Genomic DNA, 17,843 nt, shown 5'->3' with positions numbered 1-17,843 from the left:
CTCTCCCTAGCGTGGTTAGCCCCCTTAATCCAGGGCCTCCTGCAGCTGCAGATTGGGCAGGAGCGCCGGATCCTCCCTTCTGCCATCACCTGTAAACATTTGAAGCATTAGTAAGAGTCACTCCCAGGGACGTGAGGATGCAGGGGGCTGATACATGTACACTGGCCTAAAAGCACCTTCTGCAGTTTCCTGCACCAGGGAGCCCTGCTATAATGGCAGATAACAATCCCATGGTATGCGGGCACTGGGAAATCTGATGGGTGCATTAGCATTCCTTATCTCGCCGATAGAGCTACTAAGGCAAATAAAAAGCTGAGTAATGAGTCACTCTGTTGGACAGAGGCAGGGATCAGAAGGCAAGCAGCATTATTGCGACTGGCTCAAATTCCACTGCCTCCCGGCCGCTCACAGACGCACATTAAAAGATAAAACTTTTACACAGCAAAAGAACTTGGGAGGCCTAATGCTAGGAACCTTTATCACTGCCCAGCCGATGAGCAAACGCAGCCAGTTAGTGTTTTCCAGCCTTGCCCACCCTTAGATCAGACCCTGTAGACAAGGACCAGAGCTCCTCTGCCCCAGAGGCTGGGTTAAGTTCAGAGGGGATGTAAATGGCGTAATGTACACACTGAGCTAGAAGAACGGGGAAAACAGTAGCAGGAGGGTATAAAATGAAATGGGTTTGCATGTCGCTGGGCATGTCTAGGCAGGAGCATGGGGGAGAGATTTCTTACTAGCCACTTTCCTGCTACCCACACCCCTCCCAAATCCCTGGCATGTAAATTGCACCACTTAAGGCTCAGGCCTGCATTACCGATGTGTAGTGTACACCACTATTCACATTGCCTTTGAATTTGGTCCACGGCCTCTGAGAACCAGCGAGGCCCTTTAACGGCTGCTATTTAAAAGAGAAACTACTTTACACCTTAAAAATAAGATACCTGATGATTCATTCCCACTACCAGGCTTGTGAGAACAGCCAGGAGCTCCGTTATCAGCTGTAGCTTTGCATAAGTCAGGCAAGAAGACTTGTTGCAATTGCTATTTATTTGTGCTGAGATAGCACTTAAAGATGCCCACCTGGGATCAGGGTCCATTATGCATACGCTGTATAGACACAAGAGACAGGCTTTGCCCAGAGGAGTCTTCGAGCTACATACACAGGACTGATGTGGGTGGGGAAACAGAGGCACGGAACGGTAAAGTGACTTGCCCGACGTCACCGAGCATGTCAGAGCTGGGAATAGAACCCAGGTGTCCTGACTCACACAGTCCAATGCCTTTTAGTACTTTATCTTCTACTATCCTCAAAACCAGTAACTAAATAGCTCAATTTTCTTATCCCTAGGTGACATGTAAAGAAATTGAGGCCGAGAGCAGCATTGCCAACTCAATAAGCATTCAAACACAATGAATCAACCTCCTGCCACAAAAAAATCAAGAGATTGCCTTAAAAATCATGAGATTTTTTTTTAAATTAGGTGCTCTTCATTTGGCTTCTGCAGCTCTTTTGAGCCTTAAGGGGCCACATTTTCAATTTTTTTCATGCATGCTCCATGAGGGCTAGAAACTTTTTTTTTAAATGAAAGCCTAGATTTGCCCATGATCACTTGACTCCAGGAGCTGGGGCTTGGGATGTTAAGTACAATGTGAAAAATCACCCACAAGAGTTGATATCACTGAGAGAGGGAGTCAGCCAAGGCAACAGATGAGTCAGGACTAAAAGTGAGAAGCCCTGAGCTAATTCTGCCAGGCCATCCTGCCCCTCGGGATAAGGAGCCATTGGTTATGCACTTTCAGATTCTCCATCTAGGTGGGATAAAGTCTCCTTCTGTCATGCAGAGACATGGTGCATCAGCCCTTAGTCATGACTCCATTGTGCACACCTCACCTGCAACTAGTCTCCCTACCATGCTGGGCTGGGGGTTGCTGATTACCCTCCTGTAGACCTACCCAGGTGATGTCTAAAGGCTGCGCTGATCATTTGAAGCATAACAGGAGATACTTTGGGAACAGGGCATGTAATTCATTCCACTCAGCGGACCTTGAAATTGTTCAGAGCAAGACTGAAACTGCCTCTCCCCAGAAGCTAGCTCAGCGCATTGGATCCATGCATGCTAATGGAACAGACCAGTGAGGGACAGACGGGGCAGATGGGGAGGTACCAGAGTTATCTTACCACCAGTACAGTCAATCCATCTGGTTACCTGTGTACTTGGCTATTAGTCTAGTGGTTAGAGCAGAACATGCAAGGGAGGACTCCTGAGTTCTCATTGATTGGCCATTCCAGCTGGGTGGGGGTGAGAAGAGACAGAATAGCCAGTGTGTGTAGAGCTAGATAAGATGACACACCCGTTCTGAAGTGGGCATAAGAACATTTACCTAGCGCACAAGAGCGTTGTGAAGTGTTAAAATGTGTAAAGTGCTTTGAGATCCCTGAATGGAAATCATCATGTAAGGGTCAAGCATTGTTATGGTCGGGTTCCGTGTGTTAGTTCTCTGGGCCCCAGCTTTGGTGCCAGTTACCTCGGCGAATGCATTCAAGCAGCAGTGTTCGTTTTTAAAGAGCTGGTTCTGCAACCCCAGGTGATGGTTGGGTTCCATAGGAGAGGTGTGTGCTTGGCACTTTACCACTGCAGTAAACAGAAAGTCACCTCTTGTATGGCACTGTTTGTGTTCCCTGAGCCTGGCAAGGTGCTTACTGTAAGTATCCGGGTTGATTCAGATTTAGTGTTGGGTAGGAAGCTCGTTTTAACACTTTATCAAATGTAATCAGGGGAACAAAACGTGAAAGCTTTTATGCTGGAGACAATGGAATCTAGAGGGAATTAGAGCTTCAAAACCTAGTTGCTGGTCACTTTTTTTTGCAGACGTTTCAAGAGCCACCATTTAACAGGGCAGCTTAGTGACCTACGAATCAGCATGGAGCTACTGAGATTTCCTTGAGCCGCTGGTTCAGAGCTCAGCAAGGCTGACGCCGTAATTCATCTTTCCAAGGTGATTCAGTTAGTTTAGTGGGTGTCTTTATAAGACTCTTAAAAAATAACATGATTCTGCCTGGATGTGAAAGAACTTGAGGCACTGTTGTGAGTGCAGGCGTGGTATCCTTATCCCACCTTCCCCTTCCATTCTCCACCTCGGAGCAGGCTGCATTGCACTGATGCGATATGTGCAGCCGGTGAAAGGTTCTACGTGGTGGTTAAATAGTATTACAACCGTCCTAACACTTCATTTAGTACAAAGGAGGAAACATCAGCCCGTGTGACGATCAGATAGTCCAGATTTCTGGGGAAAGTCCTAGGTCTCCAGTCAATTGCTTTCCTGTGGTCTTTGCCCATCAGTGAGTGGGTTGGGGTGGGATGCTAGAGGAGAGCAGGAGTTAAGGTTTCCATTGTAAATTGCTGCCTAGATCCTCTACACACACGTTCCTTCCCAATGAAGCTGGAGCACCGTGGCCTGCAGTTAATGGAGAGCAGAGCCAGTTCCCGGCTGTTTTGTCAGATTTGGGGCGGGACCTTTGTAAATGCCCAGAGGATCTCTAGCGATGTTGGTTCTATCTGTTCTACTTGGCAGCATTTCCGTGCTGCACAGGGCCCCCGAGCACGTGGGGCTCGGTGCCCAGAACTTCTCCATTACCTGAGCAATAAACGCTATTGCAAGGTTTATAGCCTCCTGTGTGTGTAAAACATGGCACGCCCTTACCAAGCAGCCAGCCCTTAGGGGCTGGATTTGCCATGGGGAGAGAATGCTCCTTTCCGTGGAGGGACTTTCCAGACTAGAGACTGGAGCTCTGTGCCAGGAAACACCAGTGGGTACAATCTCTGCTCTACCACCGACACACTGGCTGGCTTTGGGCAAGTCGCTAATCTCTCTTTTTCCCCATCAAGGGAAAGTAACATAACAGCACAGTCTTCAGAGGATAGGCTCTTACCGACCCCTTACCTCCACAATTCTGGCAGCTGCTTTCATTCACCTCAGGCAGCAACTCGAGTCAGATGAAATCTTGAACTTTAGAACAGACCAAGGTTGGCCTCAGATGTCTCCCGAGTGGGGCTATTCCCCCGACTTCCTGTCTGACACTCTAGCTCAGTGGTTCTCAAACTTTTGTACTGGTGACCCCTTTCACATAGGAAGCCTCTGATTGTGACCCCCTCTTATAAATTAAAAACACTTTTAAATATATGTAACATCACTATAAATGCAGGAGGCAAAGCTGGGTTTGGGGTGGAGGCTGACAGCTCACGACCCCCCGCATGTAATAACCTCGCGACCCCCTGAGGGATCCTGACCCCCAGTTTGAGAACCCCTGCTCTAGCTTCTCCTGAAGATAATTTCACAGCCTTTCACTTCTGTTACATGGGAACTAATGAGATCTACCTGGTCTGGCTGCTGCGGGAGCCAGCAGAATAGCGCTGCACCTCCACTCAGATCTTGATATTTCTTCCCCTGGGAGAAACAGAGCTAAGGTGTTGCAAGCGTGAGAGTTTCTTCCCTGCAGGGTCCCAAAACCTGGACTCCATGTCACAAATGCTTACCTGGGAGGCTCAGTTTGCCAAGCAAGGTGTAACTGCTGAGCATTGTTATCCCAATTAGTGCTGCAGTGAACTAGCCACACTTTGGCACGGATGCCCCAGAGCTCATTTGGCTGAAGATGATACAAGACTAGGAGGGGATGGCGCTCACCCTTAGATCTCCATAGCGTCCCTCACAATAGTGAAGAAACAGGACTCAGATACAATGGATGTGAAGGGGATTCTTTGCTGAGATCCCCGCATAAACAGGACCTTGTACTGATCTCTGGAGGCTTTCCCCCACCCCAAAGGTCTATTCACTCCAGCACTGCTGGCAGTAGCTGAGGGACCACTAGTGTTAACCAGCCACCCTTTTCTTAAACCTGTTGGCACATTAATAACCCTGTTCAGAACAAGTTTAGATGACCCGGTGGCTAAAACGCCAGCTGTCTCCATTGCGTGAGATATTTAACATTAGGATGCTCAAGACCAAGCACTGTGTGTGGATGTCAAGTAACAAAGAGATAAAATGAACCAATGGGTGAATCAGGGCAACAAAATGTGCTCTGACAAATTTGAGGCTCCCATGCTGTGTCTCATGACCACCTGGCATTTCACTGTGACAGCAAGGAGAAAACTTGCATGCTTTAAAAGTACGCTGGAGCCAAAGGGGAATCTCAGATTAGGGCTTCTGACTCAGAACTGAGTCCTCATTCTGTCCAGTACAGGACAGTTGTGCCTAAGGACAGCGTCAGTCTCTGGAGAACCCAGGACGTATGGCTGGAGGCCCTACAAAGTACAGGGAAAGGATAATGCCCAGGTTGCAAGAAGCTTGAATAGTATCTCTCTTCCCTTCAGCCCGTGAGGCCCTCGGCAATCAGGATCTGACGGACTAGGAACTGTGGTAAGAGAGTGGCTTATCACATCCAGTTGACAAGTGGGTGAGAGTAACAGTACGGAGAAATTAGTATTGGGAAAATCTCTTACCACTTCAAAAGTTATTTTTCCTCCCTTGGTATCTTGCTGTTAGTTGATTTATCTCATTAGACTGATCTCACACTTGGTAAAGCAACCCCCATCCTTTCATGTATTTATACCTGCTCCTGTATTTTTCACTTCATGCATCTGATGAAGTGGGCTCTAGCCCACAAAAGCTTATGCCCACATACATTTGTTAGTCTCTAAGGTGCCACAAGGACTCCTCGTTGTTTTAACACTTACTGTGTTCAGCTCCTTGCACCTGAGGATCTCAAAGTACTTTACCAGCATTGATTATTGTGTTTCATGACACCCTACAGAATTAGACATTAACCCCATTTTACAGATGAAGAAAATGAGGCCTGGAGAGGTTACTACATTCCTTGCTCAAAGTCACACAGTGAATCAGAGGCGGACTTTGGAACAGATCCCAGCTCTCCTGATTCCTATTGTCCTCCTCTGACTCTCAACTCATTTCTTCTTTCTCTGCAACAGGTACACAGGTAGTGACAGAATCCCATTGTTTCCTTGCCAGGTAAAAAAACCCCTCTCGTTTTATGTGCATGACTCATCTATGTCCTTCCACGTTATTTAACACCGCAAAGCACTTTGAACTAGTGCTTGTGTGAAACACAACATACAAAATAAAGGCCAGTTCTTCAAGAACTCCACTTACAAAGCTCTCACTGGCTTCAATGAAAGTCCATGCAGAGTGTCTACAGAGGGCCAGATCCTGAACTTGCCATAGGCTTTAAATTTCTATTATTAGCTAATGCATTGACATCCACTCCTGAGTTTACACACAAGATCCCTGCTCTCAAGATCATTGACTCCATATTCAAAATGTCAGCTGCCAATGCCAGATTAAACTTGGACAATCTCGGTTTCTAATCTGACATTGTGCCCTTGGGGACGTATTCGTTAGGGCCAAACTCTACCCTGCGATACGCAAGAGCAATTCATGAAGAAGTAAATGGGAGTTGCGCATGCGTATCGAAGGGCAGAATTGAACCCGTTTTCAGGAACTATGGGCCTCACCCTGTCAAGCAAGGAGCACTCTCCACTATGACTGAAGCCAGAGTTGAGGGTTCTCAGTATCATGCTGCATCTTGGAGAATAAGGTCTGTCGTCGTTCTCCACATACTGAAACTGCTTAAGGCTAATGTCCTGCCTTTAATTACAGACATTAAGCAAGGAACAGGCATAACTTACTAGGATCTGGGCTATGTAGTCTACATTGCCAAATGCAATTATCATGCTTCAGCTGTTAAGCAAGCTTCAACCTATTCCTAAAATGTTAGGTGCATTCAGTATAACGCTGACTGGAAGTGTATTTAACCTGACAGAGAGGAGAAAAGGTAAGCGTGCACTGGTTTAGTGCAAGGGATAGTCCAAATGAATATGGTGTAATTCAACAGATGGCATGATCTATTATTATTATACAGTATTTCTTATTATCTTTCACGTAGTGCCTACACACACATAGTAAGACACACTCTCTGCCCCAAAGATCTTACAGTCTAAGTTCACAAAGGATGCAACTAAGAAACCCAGTAGGTTTGCCAGGCATCTAGTTTTCAACTGGAACGCCCGGTTGAAAAGGGACGCTGGTGGCTCTGGTCAGCACAGCTGACCAGGCCCTTAAAAGTCCGGTTGGTGGTGCAGCAGGGCTAAGGCAGGCTCCCTGCCTTCCCTGGCTCTGCACAGCTCCTGGAAGTGGCTGGCATGTGCTGCCCCCGCCCCCAGCTCCATAGCTCCCATTGGACGGGAACTGGGGCCAATGGGAGCTGCGAAGGGGGGCCCTGTGGGTGCGGGCAGCCTGCATTGTGCAGAGCTGCCTGGCTGCGCCTCCACCTAGGGGAAGGACATGCTGGCCACTTCTGGGAGCTGCACCAAGCTAGGACAGGTAGGGAGCTTGCCTTAGCCCCACTGTGCCATTGACTGGGGGCCACCTGAGGTAAGTGCCGCCTGGCCGGATCTGCAACCCCACCCCAGGTTGGAACCCCCTCCCACACCCCAACTCCCTCCCAGACCCCAGGCCCCCACCTGCACCTCAACCTCCTACCCCAGGCCTGAGCACCCTCCCACACCAACAGTCTCTCCAGGAGCCCACATCTCTGGGCACCTCTGCCCCCACTCCAACCCCCTGCCCCAGCCCTGAGCCCCCTCCCACACTCCAAACTCCTTGGCCCCAGCCTCACCCCAGATCCCACACCCCCAACTGGACCCTGCACCCCCACCTGCACCCCAACTCCCTGCCCAAGTCCTGATCCTGCTTCCGCACTCCAAACCCCTCATTTCTGGCCCCACCCCAAAGCCCGCACCCTCAGCTGGAATCCTCACCCCACTCCCACACCCCAACCCCCTGCCCCAGCCCAGTGAAAGTGAGTGAGGGTGGGGGACAGCGAGAGGGAGGGGGCTAGAGTGAGTGGGGACGGGGCCTCGGAGAAAGGGCAGGGAAAGGGTGTTCTGTTTTGTGCAATTAGAAAGTTGGCAACCCTAGAACCCAGCGAAGGGAAGTGACTTGCCCAAGGTCGCCTCGCGGGTCAGTGGTACAGCCAGGACTAGAACCTAAATCTTCTGACTTCCAGCCTAGTGCCCTCATCATTGGGCAATTTTACCTCTGTCTCTAATACAAGCATTGCTCAGAAAAACTGAAAGGATGTTATAAGCTTCTATGCTGTTTAGTTGTTTGTATTTCTGCTATTGTGGGGAACTTTTCTGGCTTATAAAGTACCCCAGTGAAATGGGCTAGAGAAAAGATCTGAGTCCTCGCTCCCTCTTCCTGCCTGACCTTGAGGGCTCCCCTTCCACTCTCCTGTGTGACACAGTCCTCGTAACCCCAACAAGGCTGGGCCCAAGATTCCTGGGGGTCTCGACCCCCAACCTTGTTGTGGTCAGAAGAATGGCCATACTGGGTCAGACCAAAAGTCCATCGATCCCAGTATCCTATCTTCCAACAGTGGCCAATGCCAGGTGTCCCAGAGGGAATGAATAGAACAGGTAATCATCAAGTGATCCACCCCATCGCCAATTCCCAGATTCTTGCAAACATAGGCTAGGGACACCATCCCTGCCCATCCTGGCTAATAGCTACTGATGGACCTACCCTCCATGAACTTATCTAATTCTTTTTTGAACTCTGTTATAGTCTTGGCCTTCACAACATCCTCTGGCAAGGAGTTCCACAGGTTGACTGCGTTGTGTGAAAAAATACTTCCTTTTTATAGATTCATAGACTCTAGGACTGGAAGAGACCTCAAGAAGTCATCGAGTCCAGTCCCCTGCCCTCATGGCAGGACCAAATACTGTCTAGACCATCCCTAATAGACATTTATCTAACCTACTCTTAAATATCTCCAGAGATGGAGATTCCACAACCTCCCTAGGCAATTTATTCCAGTATTTAACTACCCTGAACTATCCTTTTGTTTGTTTTAAACCACTTAGGTCACTTAGGACAGGGGCTAGGCTGTCCTCACTTCAGGGTGCTCTCTCCGCTCTGGACACTCCTCCATACAGTTCAAAGCAAATACCATTTATTAAACAGCAATCAATATAAAAACTAAGGAAAAACTGGGAAAAAGCAAGGAAGTAGCTGTTTAAGAGTCCAATCCCATAAGTTTCTAGGGGCTCCTCAACTCCCCTTGAATTCAATGTTCCCAGCAAGTTCAGCTGAGGGTGCTCAGCTCCCCACCAGCGCTGGCCTTCAAGTGTTCAAAATGGAGAAGTGGTAGAATTATACAGGTGCTATAAAAGCCCACGCAGGAGCAGTGAGTCACAGATACAGCTAGGTGTGCATCTCCTGTTCAGATTAGCAAAGGCAAGAACTTCTGCATTTTCCCCAGCGTGTGGGGGCTGTTTACTTGTGGCCCTTTCCACATTACAAACACACACAGGAACACTAAACTCTCAAATATATATTTTTTCAAGACATTAAATGATCCCAGCAATAAAACCCAAAGAAGCAGAAGAGAGTGAAAGATAATGCAGCCCCCAACAAGTGCAGAGTGGCACCACCCCATTCAAAAGGTTTATGGAATATTCATTCCCTTCCTGGGAATAAATTAAGTGGGGACATTTTATGCTTGAGGCCTTTTCACAGGCGATTGCTCAGTGAGAAGTGAGAAATTGAACCAGCAGTAGCAGCAACACGTTCATGAAGCCAGAATCCATGTTTAGAAGTTCTTAAACCAAGCCAGCACTTACTTTTTCTTGAAGTCTCTCTTCCCAGGGTATAGACTTTGTTAAACTGGACAGATGGCGGTAAATATTTGTCAGCTATTTATGAGGGAGAAAATTCCTCAAGGGAATTGCTAGTTCTCTCATAATACAGACATAAGAAAGGGGTTTCTCTGCAGACCTACGCATTCTAAAAAACACCCATTCAAATATATTAGCAGAGGTTCTAATTAAGAGAGAAAATGAGGATAAAGTAGGGGGAAAATTGGTGCTCATTAATTAAGTATAGTTAATACTTTGGTTCAGGAAGTCTGAATTTCACTAAGCTGCAAGGGAGGCAGGGAACTGGACTAGGGGTCAGGAGATTTGGGTTCTGTTTCTCGCTGTTACTGACCAACTGTGTGATCCTGGACGAGTCACTTTTCCACTTTGTGCATCTGCTTCCCCAGTCACTCATTGTCCATCTTGCCTATTTATGTTGGTATTTTGAAAAAGGAGCCTGAATGTCAGTTGGAGCTGGGCACCCAATCCCCTTCAGTTCCTCTGACAAGCCTGTCTTCAGGCTGTAAACTCATGGGGGTAGGATTTGTCTCCTTATGTTTGTACAGCTCCTGTCACAACAGGGCAGCAATCCAAGCTGGGGTCCTAGCAAAACAAATAATGTAGAACGTCATGTGAACAAAAGGAATGCAGTTTCTGTAGACTTTAAAACAGTAAACCAATTATTTCAATGGTCATTCACAGAGGTTTACAGGCTCCTTCTGCTGGCTGATTTCATAGAGAAACTCTTCCTTATTTTACAAACTTTCCTTGATTCACTAAATACTTAAATTAAAAGGGCAGCATCATCTAGTAGTTAGAGCACATGCCAGTGCAAAATGTTGTTTTCCAAAAAGGAATGGACTACAAAAATCCTCGGACTCAAGAATTCAGTCTCTCAATATGCTCACAGGGAGACACATGTCTAGCCTGGTGACTGAGTGTGGGAGAAGGGTGTGGGCCCAAATTCTGTTATCGGCTTATGTTTCACTGCCCATTCTTGTTTGCAGTGGTATTGAAGCTGTGTTGGTCCCAGGATGAAAGAGACAAGGTGGGTGAGGAAGTATATTTTATGGGGGGTGGAAGGAACAAACTGTAGCATTTCACAGAGCTCTTCCTCAGGTCTGGGGAAGGTAGGGTAGCTGGAACGTGCAAGCTAAATACAAGGTGGGACAGATTGTTGGCATAAGGGGTTCATACATGTTGTATGAGACAGTGCTGCCCAGAGGGGGAGGCAAGTGGGGCAATTTGCCCCAGGCCCTGGCCCCGCAGGGGCCCCCACGAGAGTTTTTTGAGGCCTGTGGAGTGGGGTCCTTCACTCGCTCGGGGGCCACGGAAAACTCTCGTGGGGCCCGGGCCTCCGGAGCTTCTTCCGCTCCGGGTCTTCGGCAGCAATTCGGCCGCGGGGGGTCTTTCCGCCCTGGGACCCGCCGCCAAAGTGCTGGGTCTTCGGCCACAGTTCGGCAGCAGGGGCCCCCCGCCGCCAAAGACCCCAGTCCCCCTAAATCCTCTGGGCAGCCCTGGTAGGAGACCACTTAAATTGAAGTGGGCAATTCATACTTCTGCAGTCCAAGGTCAAAGAAAGCTGTTCACTGCCCACATCATTGTACCTGGTCTCCTATAACATATGTAAACCACTCCCACCTTGTATTTACATGGACATTCTTACCTTCCCCAGATCTGAGGAAGAACCTGGGGGGAGCTCAAAAGCTTGTCCTTTCCACCAACAGAAGTTAGTCCACTAAAATATATTACCTCACCCACCTTGTCCCTCACACTGACAATTCTAGCAGTAAATCATATTTTCCTCCCATCCATGTGTGGATGATGACATTTTCATAAGATACATACACTGTAAGTAAGTGAAGTTCGCAACATGCTTTGAAGAGTGTGGAATAACACCTAGCTTTTAGGTAGAACTTTCACCGGTAGATCTCACAGTGCTTTACAAAAGAGGGAACTACCGTTAGTCTTTTCTTATGCACACCCTATGCAAAGTCCAAGCACGCAGCCTTCCGGGGGTTTGGCTTTGGGGGAGAATTTCACAGGCAATTTATTGTTATTAATTTGTATTATGGTAGCACCGAGGAGCCAACTGAAATCAGGGGCCTGTTGTGCTAAGCACTGCACAAGACCATGTTCGATCACAAAGAGCTTAATCTACATGCGTGCCAAACTCCCACTGAAAGGCAACGGGAGTTGGGAGACTAGTTGCCCTTTGTGCCTTTGAGGGGCTTTTTATTGGTCACCCAAAGAGCAACAAAAGAAAACTCAACTCAAACTTCCTTCCTGAGTCTGATTCTTCCTAGGACTGCTCTGCAGAACCTCCTCTAGTCCACACTCCCAGTCCCTACTTCCTCCTTCAGCCTCTTGAGGCACCTGTGCTCAGCGTAGCTCTACAAGGCCTTAGGAACAGTCACCCTGTTACAATATCTAACCAAACATTTAACATGGTGGCTGTCAGTTCTCATTTAGTACAGAGATCCTCCCAATCCTGATCTTACCCCTTTCTTGCAGCTACAAGAGAGCTCAGTTTATGTTACATGATTTTAATTGTAATATTTGAAAGTGATGCAGCTCCTTATACCCTCCCCTACCCCTTTGTATCTGTGCTGCATTTTCCCCTGCTGCAGGACCTACTTTTATTAGGACCGACTCTCCTCTTATCCACAGCTCTAATCTTTCCAGCTCCCTTTGCAGTTCGGTTCCATCCTTCTTGATGGCGGTTACTACTCCAAATGTTGATGTGGTCCACAGACCTGATCATGGATGAATTTACACCAAACGTCTGAAAAAGACAGAACAAAGCCAGGTGTGCAGTAAAGTGTTCGTCTGTTCTCAAGTTAGTTGGTGAGAAAAAGCTCTGGAAACCCTAAGTAGTCCTGGACTGGCAGGAGAATCATTTTGTATTAGCAATGATTCAACCACCACAGTGTCAAAAACGAGGGTGAAGGGCACAGTTTTAATTGCCGTACATCTACGATTAATTTGGCTTTGCTTGCTATGAACATAGTAATTATGAAACCTAGGTCACGCCAGTCCACTTTAACAGACTCATTTCCTAGGGATATCACCACATTGTGCTGAGGGGTCATGAGGCGGCATCCCTTTACCTGGCAGAGTAAATCACTCCATTTTTATCTCAGCTAGGGTGACCAGATGTCCTGATTTTATAGGGACAGTCCCGATTTTTGGGTCTTTTTCTCATGTAGGCTCCTATTACCCCGCACTCCCGTCCCGATTTTTCACACTTGCTGTCTGGTCGCCCTAACCTCAGGGCAAAAAGCAGCTTGGGGGGTTTATTTTGCACCTTTTCTTAGATAGCAAATGGAAGTAGGCACTGGGTGCGTGAATGGGGGATTTTTTAGATTTTCTGTACGAGGAACTGAAGGGTTCCTCATGCACAGCCAGCACACCATGGGGGAAAGCCCTATGCACTGGTTCAGCCCTTTTTAGAGAGACTAATCTCAGGGGAAAGGGTAGTTCACTTTTCATACTCATTCAGATCCTTGATCTACGTTCAGAGCGAGTTAAAGTTGCCACAGACACCGCCCATCCTGGGTCCACAGACGTGTGTCGGTGGGGCTTGTGCTAGCTGCTCAAAGGAGCTGCCCAGATGCTGCTTTGATGTTAAGAGCACAAGAACGGCCAGACTAGGTCAGACCAATGGTGTAACTAGCCCAGTACCCTGTCTTCCAACAGCGGCAGGTGCCAGATGCTTCAGAGGGAACGAACAGAACAGGGCAATTTATCAAGTGGTCCCTCCCATTGTCCAGTGCCAGCTTCCGGCAGCCAAAAGTTCAGGGACACCCAGAACATGGAGTTGCATCCCTGACTATCTTGACTAACAAGCAGTGATGGATCTATCCTCCACGAACTTATCTAATTCTTTTTCGAACAGTTATAGTTTTGGCCTCCATAACATTCCCTGGCAACAAGTTCCACAGGCTCACTGTTCGTTCATTTGTTTGGGTGACCCCGTTTGTGTGCTACATGAAGGGTTAAATAAAACTTCTTTATTCACTTCCTCCACATCATTCACGATTTTATAGACCTCTGTCATATCCCCCCTTAGCCATCTCTTTCCTAAGCCGAATAGCCCCACACTTTTTAATTTCTCCTCATATGCCCTTCTCTGTACTTTTTCCAATTGTAGTATCTTTTTTGAGATGGGGCAACCAGAACTGCATACAGCAGTCAAGGTGTGGGCGTACCATGGATTTATAGAAGGGCATTATGATATTTTCTGTCATCTTATCTATTCCTTTGCTAATTGTGCCTAACGCTGTTCGCTTTTTTGACTGCCACCGCACATTGAACAGGTGTTTTCAGAGAACTATCTATGACTCAAAGATCTTTCTTTAGTAACAGCTAATTAGACCCCATCATTTGGAATGTGTAGTTGGGATTATGTTGTCCAGTGCGCATTACTTTGCATTTATTAATATTGAATTTCATCTGCAATTTTGTTGCCCAGTCACTAAGTTTTGTGAGATCCCTTTGTAACTCTTCAGTCAGCTTTGGACTTAACTATCTTGAGTAATTTTGTATCATCTGTAAATTTTGCCACCTCACAGTTTACCCCTTTTTCCAGATTATTTATGAATATGATGAACAGCACTGGTCCCAGTACAGATCCCTGGACGACTCTGCTATTTATCTTTCTCCACTGTGAAAACTGACCATTCATTTTCCTAACCTTTGTTTCCTATCTTTTAACCAGTTACTGATCCATGATAGGACCTTTCCTCTGCCTACTTTGCTTAAGAGCTTTTGGTGAAGGACCTTGTCACAGGCTTTCTGAAAGTTCAAGTACACTATATCCACTGGATCATCCTTATCCACATGCTCGTTGACCCTCTCAACAATTCTAATAGATTGGTGAGGCATGATTTTCCTTTACAAAAGCTGTGCTGACTCTTCCCCAACATATCATGTTCATCTAGGTGTCTGATCATTCTGTTCCCCAACTTCCCCTCAACTTTAACTCCACCCCTCAGCTGCACAATTAATAACCCCTCTCTGCCCCACCTGCAGTCTGAGAGCTGTTCCCTTTAAGATCTATATCCGTGTATGTTTCTTTGATTGAGATTTATGTAGACATTAAAGGCATCTATCCAAACCTTTAGGTGCCTTTCCCATATATTAAAAAAGATTGACAGTCTCCACACACATTCCAAAATCCAAAGGGCTGTATTTTATCATATTTATGTGGCCCCCATTACATATTATCTGAGCCCCACGTGAGTCTGAATGTATCTATCCTCAGCACCCTGTAAAGGTGCTCTGATCCCCATTTTACAGACAAGGCTATAGGAGGCTAAGTGCTCAAGGCCATACATGACAGCACAAGCACATCAACCGATGTCTTCCAAGTCATAGGTTAGTGCACTAACCACTGAACCATCCTTCCCCCTCTCAACAGCTAAAACAGAGGCTAGCCATTCCCACTTGTACAGTCCAGAAGAGGTGCTTATTTGGCACCACAATATTGAAACAGTAATATTAAACCCCAGGGAAGTCTGATGTGGGGGATATGTTGACATCATACATACACGAAGTAGAAAGAAGTCTCCTTCAATTAGTTTAAGAAACAAAAATAGACTAATTTTATTTCTTAGTTTTGAAAAACAAAAACTTACCAGGAATCACAAAAGCTTCAAAAAAAACCAAACCACACATTCTGCTTTGCCATCTTTACAGAACATTATAGACTTTGTTGTCAGAGCAACATAGCATGGTCATATTTAGCCAGTCTACATGGACTACAGCTTGGATTGTCACATCAGGTACAATATAATATGGAGTGCATGTTATTGTAGTTCGTCTTGAGAACACAGACACACCACGCATCGATAGGTAGACAAAAATGGGTAATGTACATCTCAAATACAGGACACACAAGGCAAAACTTGCATCTAGGAAAAATTGATTGTACCCTCAATTCATGAAGAATGTTATTGAATTAAATGGTCACATACCGACATGAAAATGATGGAAGATTTAGGCAAAGACCAAACAGTACAGAAATCACATGTGCAAGAGAAACATACGTCTATGGCACAAACCGTCATGTGATCAACAGCTGGAATTTACTTCGATACTTCCTGGTACTGTAACACTTCACACAAAGCAGCAGCAAGAGAGTAAAATAGGAATCAGGTAGGATGACAGACAGCAGCTGTTCTCAACTGATGCATTCCTCTTGCTTCTCAAATGTAATCCTTTAATATTAAAATGTTTGGGTGTTAAAAATAGTGGATTAATGGAAATTAATAGATCAGTTCTCTTTGAAGTCCAGATCTGTTCAAAGTCAACATTTTGAACAGAGACAGACACAGAACCCTCCTATAAAAAATGTACATTTCACAACAGACATTATGAAGTCCAGGAGATAAATATGATATAGTGCTCTTTTTTTCAAGGAGGTACTTAGCAGAAGCCATGCAAGTACAGTATGTGATGGCCACTGGCCTGTGGAACACAAACAGTCACAAAAACCTTGTTTTTAGGCACACAAAAGTGCTCTGATACACAAGATTTCCACATTTAAAGCCACTGCAATTTTCTTGTGTGTGAATATGCATCTGATGTTCAGTTCCCAATTTGAGAAAAGATTTCAGCACCTGTAAAGTGAACAACTGCTGGCTGGGAACTGTGCTGTGAGATAGCAAAACCCATCTTAGGGCTTGTCCACACCACGCAGCTTTCAGCGACAAGGCTGTGTCGACATGTGTAAATGCTCTTTTTCGGTACTTTGTTGGCACTTTTGCCAACAAATTACTTCCAGCCCTGCGAGTGGCGTTAGCTTTGTTGACAGGAGAGTTCTCCTGTCGACAAAGCCGCATTCACACTGCCACTTGCGTGGGCAAAACTTTTGTTTTTCACGGAGGAGGGCTTTTTTAAGTACCCGCTAAAGACAAGAGTTTTGTTGACAACTTCTTAGTGTAGACAAGCCCTTAGTGATTAAGTGAAGCAAAATATGGGCGAAAGGAAAGAGCAGGTAGATGAAATGGTAATTTCTATTGGATGGAGGGAAAACTGACAGTGTCTCAATTGTGAGTGAAAGCTGAAACGCCACAAAAAAAATCTAGTACCCCCAATATACAACCCAAATAACTGTACTTCCCTACCTCATCAGAGATAACATCCATTATGGAGTGCAAGGTGCTCAGATGCAGGGAAGAGGAGAGCCAGATAAATACAAACACAGAGGACAGACTGAGACACTGTGGAACCTCATATGGATGCAAACTTCCTACCTTGTAGTTGCACAGTTAAAAAAAATAAATAAATCAATCACCATTTTAAGTGAGCTCTCTAATCGTGTAGCCTCCCATCAAAACAAATGGGAGAACAGGCCAGTAAATACTGTCCATCTACCTCTCTTGCAATGCCTCTTACAAATCATATACAGTCTGTTTTAATTCCCAAAAGAGTATTCACAAAGGGAGACCCAATAGCTTGAGAGAAAGAGAAAAAGGCTTAATTCATTCAATGATTTACACAGGCTGCAACTGATTAGTTACCATCATCTGAGCCAGGGAGAAGTGAATTATCCAAACTGGGAAACTATAGCTCTTCTCCTCTCTTCAATGAACCTTTCACATAGTGCTGAAACACCAGCAACAAGTGTCTGTGTTTTCCAGTATTTGTTTTCATAAATAATCTCCTAAAACTTTGATCATTCAGTAAATGGGCCAGATACTCAGTTAATGCCACAGCTCCATTGTCCTCAACTGGGCTGATTTTCACCCGCTGAGTAACTTACCTAACTGGTCTTCTCCAACCACATGTCATTCTGTGAGAAAGTTCTGTCATCTTCACAGCTTATTTTTAGGCTAAGCAGTCAGTCTGGCTACAAACCAAAGTAGTCAATACGATTTAAATTAAGCATGTTGCCACTGGCATCATGAAGTCAGATACCTTCCTTTTTTTAGGATTAAGTGCCAATAATGAGCAAAGCAATGTGAAAGGGCCTCCTACCACATTCCCAAAGAAGTGGCTTTTTTCCTATGAATCTGGTCTGCTGACTGCTCAGTATAAACGTCCCGCAAGTCACAAAGAGAGAGAATTCAACTAAAATGCTGCAAAGGCTCAGCTATTTGTACGGGGTGCTGCAAAGTGGGGGGG

The 17,843-nt window shown here is 46.1% G+C and overlaps 1 protein-coding gene across 1 annotated transcript in view; it reads right to left on the bottom strand.

Moving 5' to 3' along the window:
- NCMAP (non-compact myelin associated protein) overlaps positions 1-12,768 on the bottom strand; it is a 45,702-nt gene extending 32,934 nt beyond the window's left edge. The window contains exon 1 of the mRNA XM_030539131.1: positions 12,351-12,768. Coding sequence (XP_030394991.1) covers positions 12,351-12,477 — 127 coding nt within the window. The 5' untranslated portion in view covers positions 12,478-12,768. The remainder of the gene's footprint in view (positions 1-12,350) is intronic.
- Between the last annotated feature and the right edge of the window lie 5,075 nt (positions 12,769-17,843).

Source organism: Gopherus evgoodei, chromosome 20 (assembly GCF_007399415.2).
Source record: "Gopherus evgoodei ecotype Sinaloan lineage chromosome 20, rGopEvg1_v1.p, whole genome shotgun sequence".
NCBI lineage: Eukaryota > Metazoa > Chordata > Testudines > Testudinidae > Gopherus > Gopherus evgoodei.
This window is presented reverse-complemented; position numbering and strand designations above follow the sequence as displayed.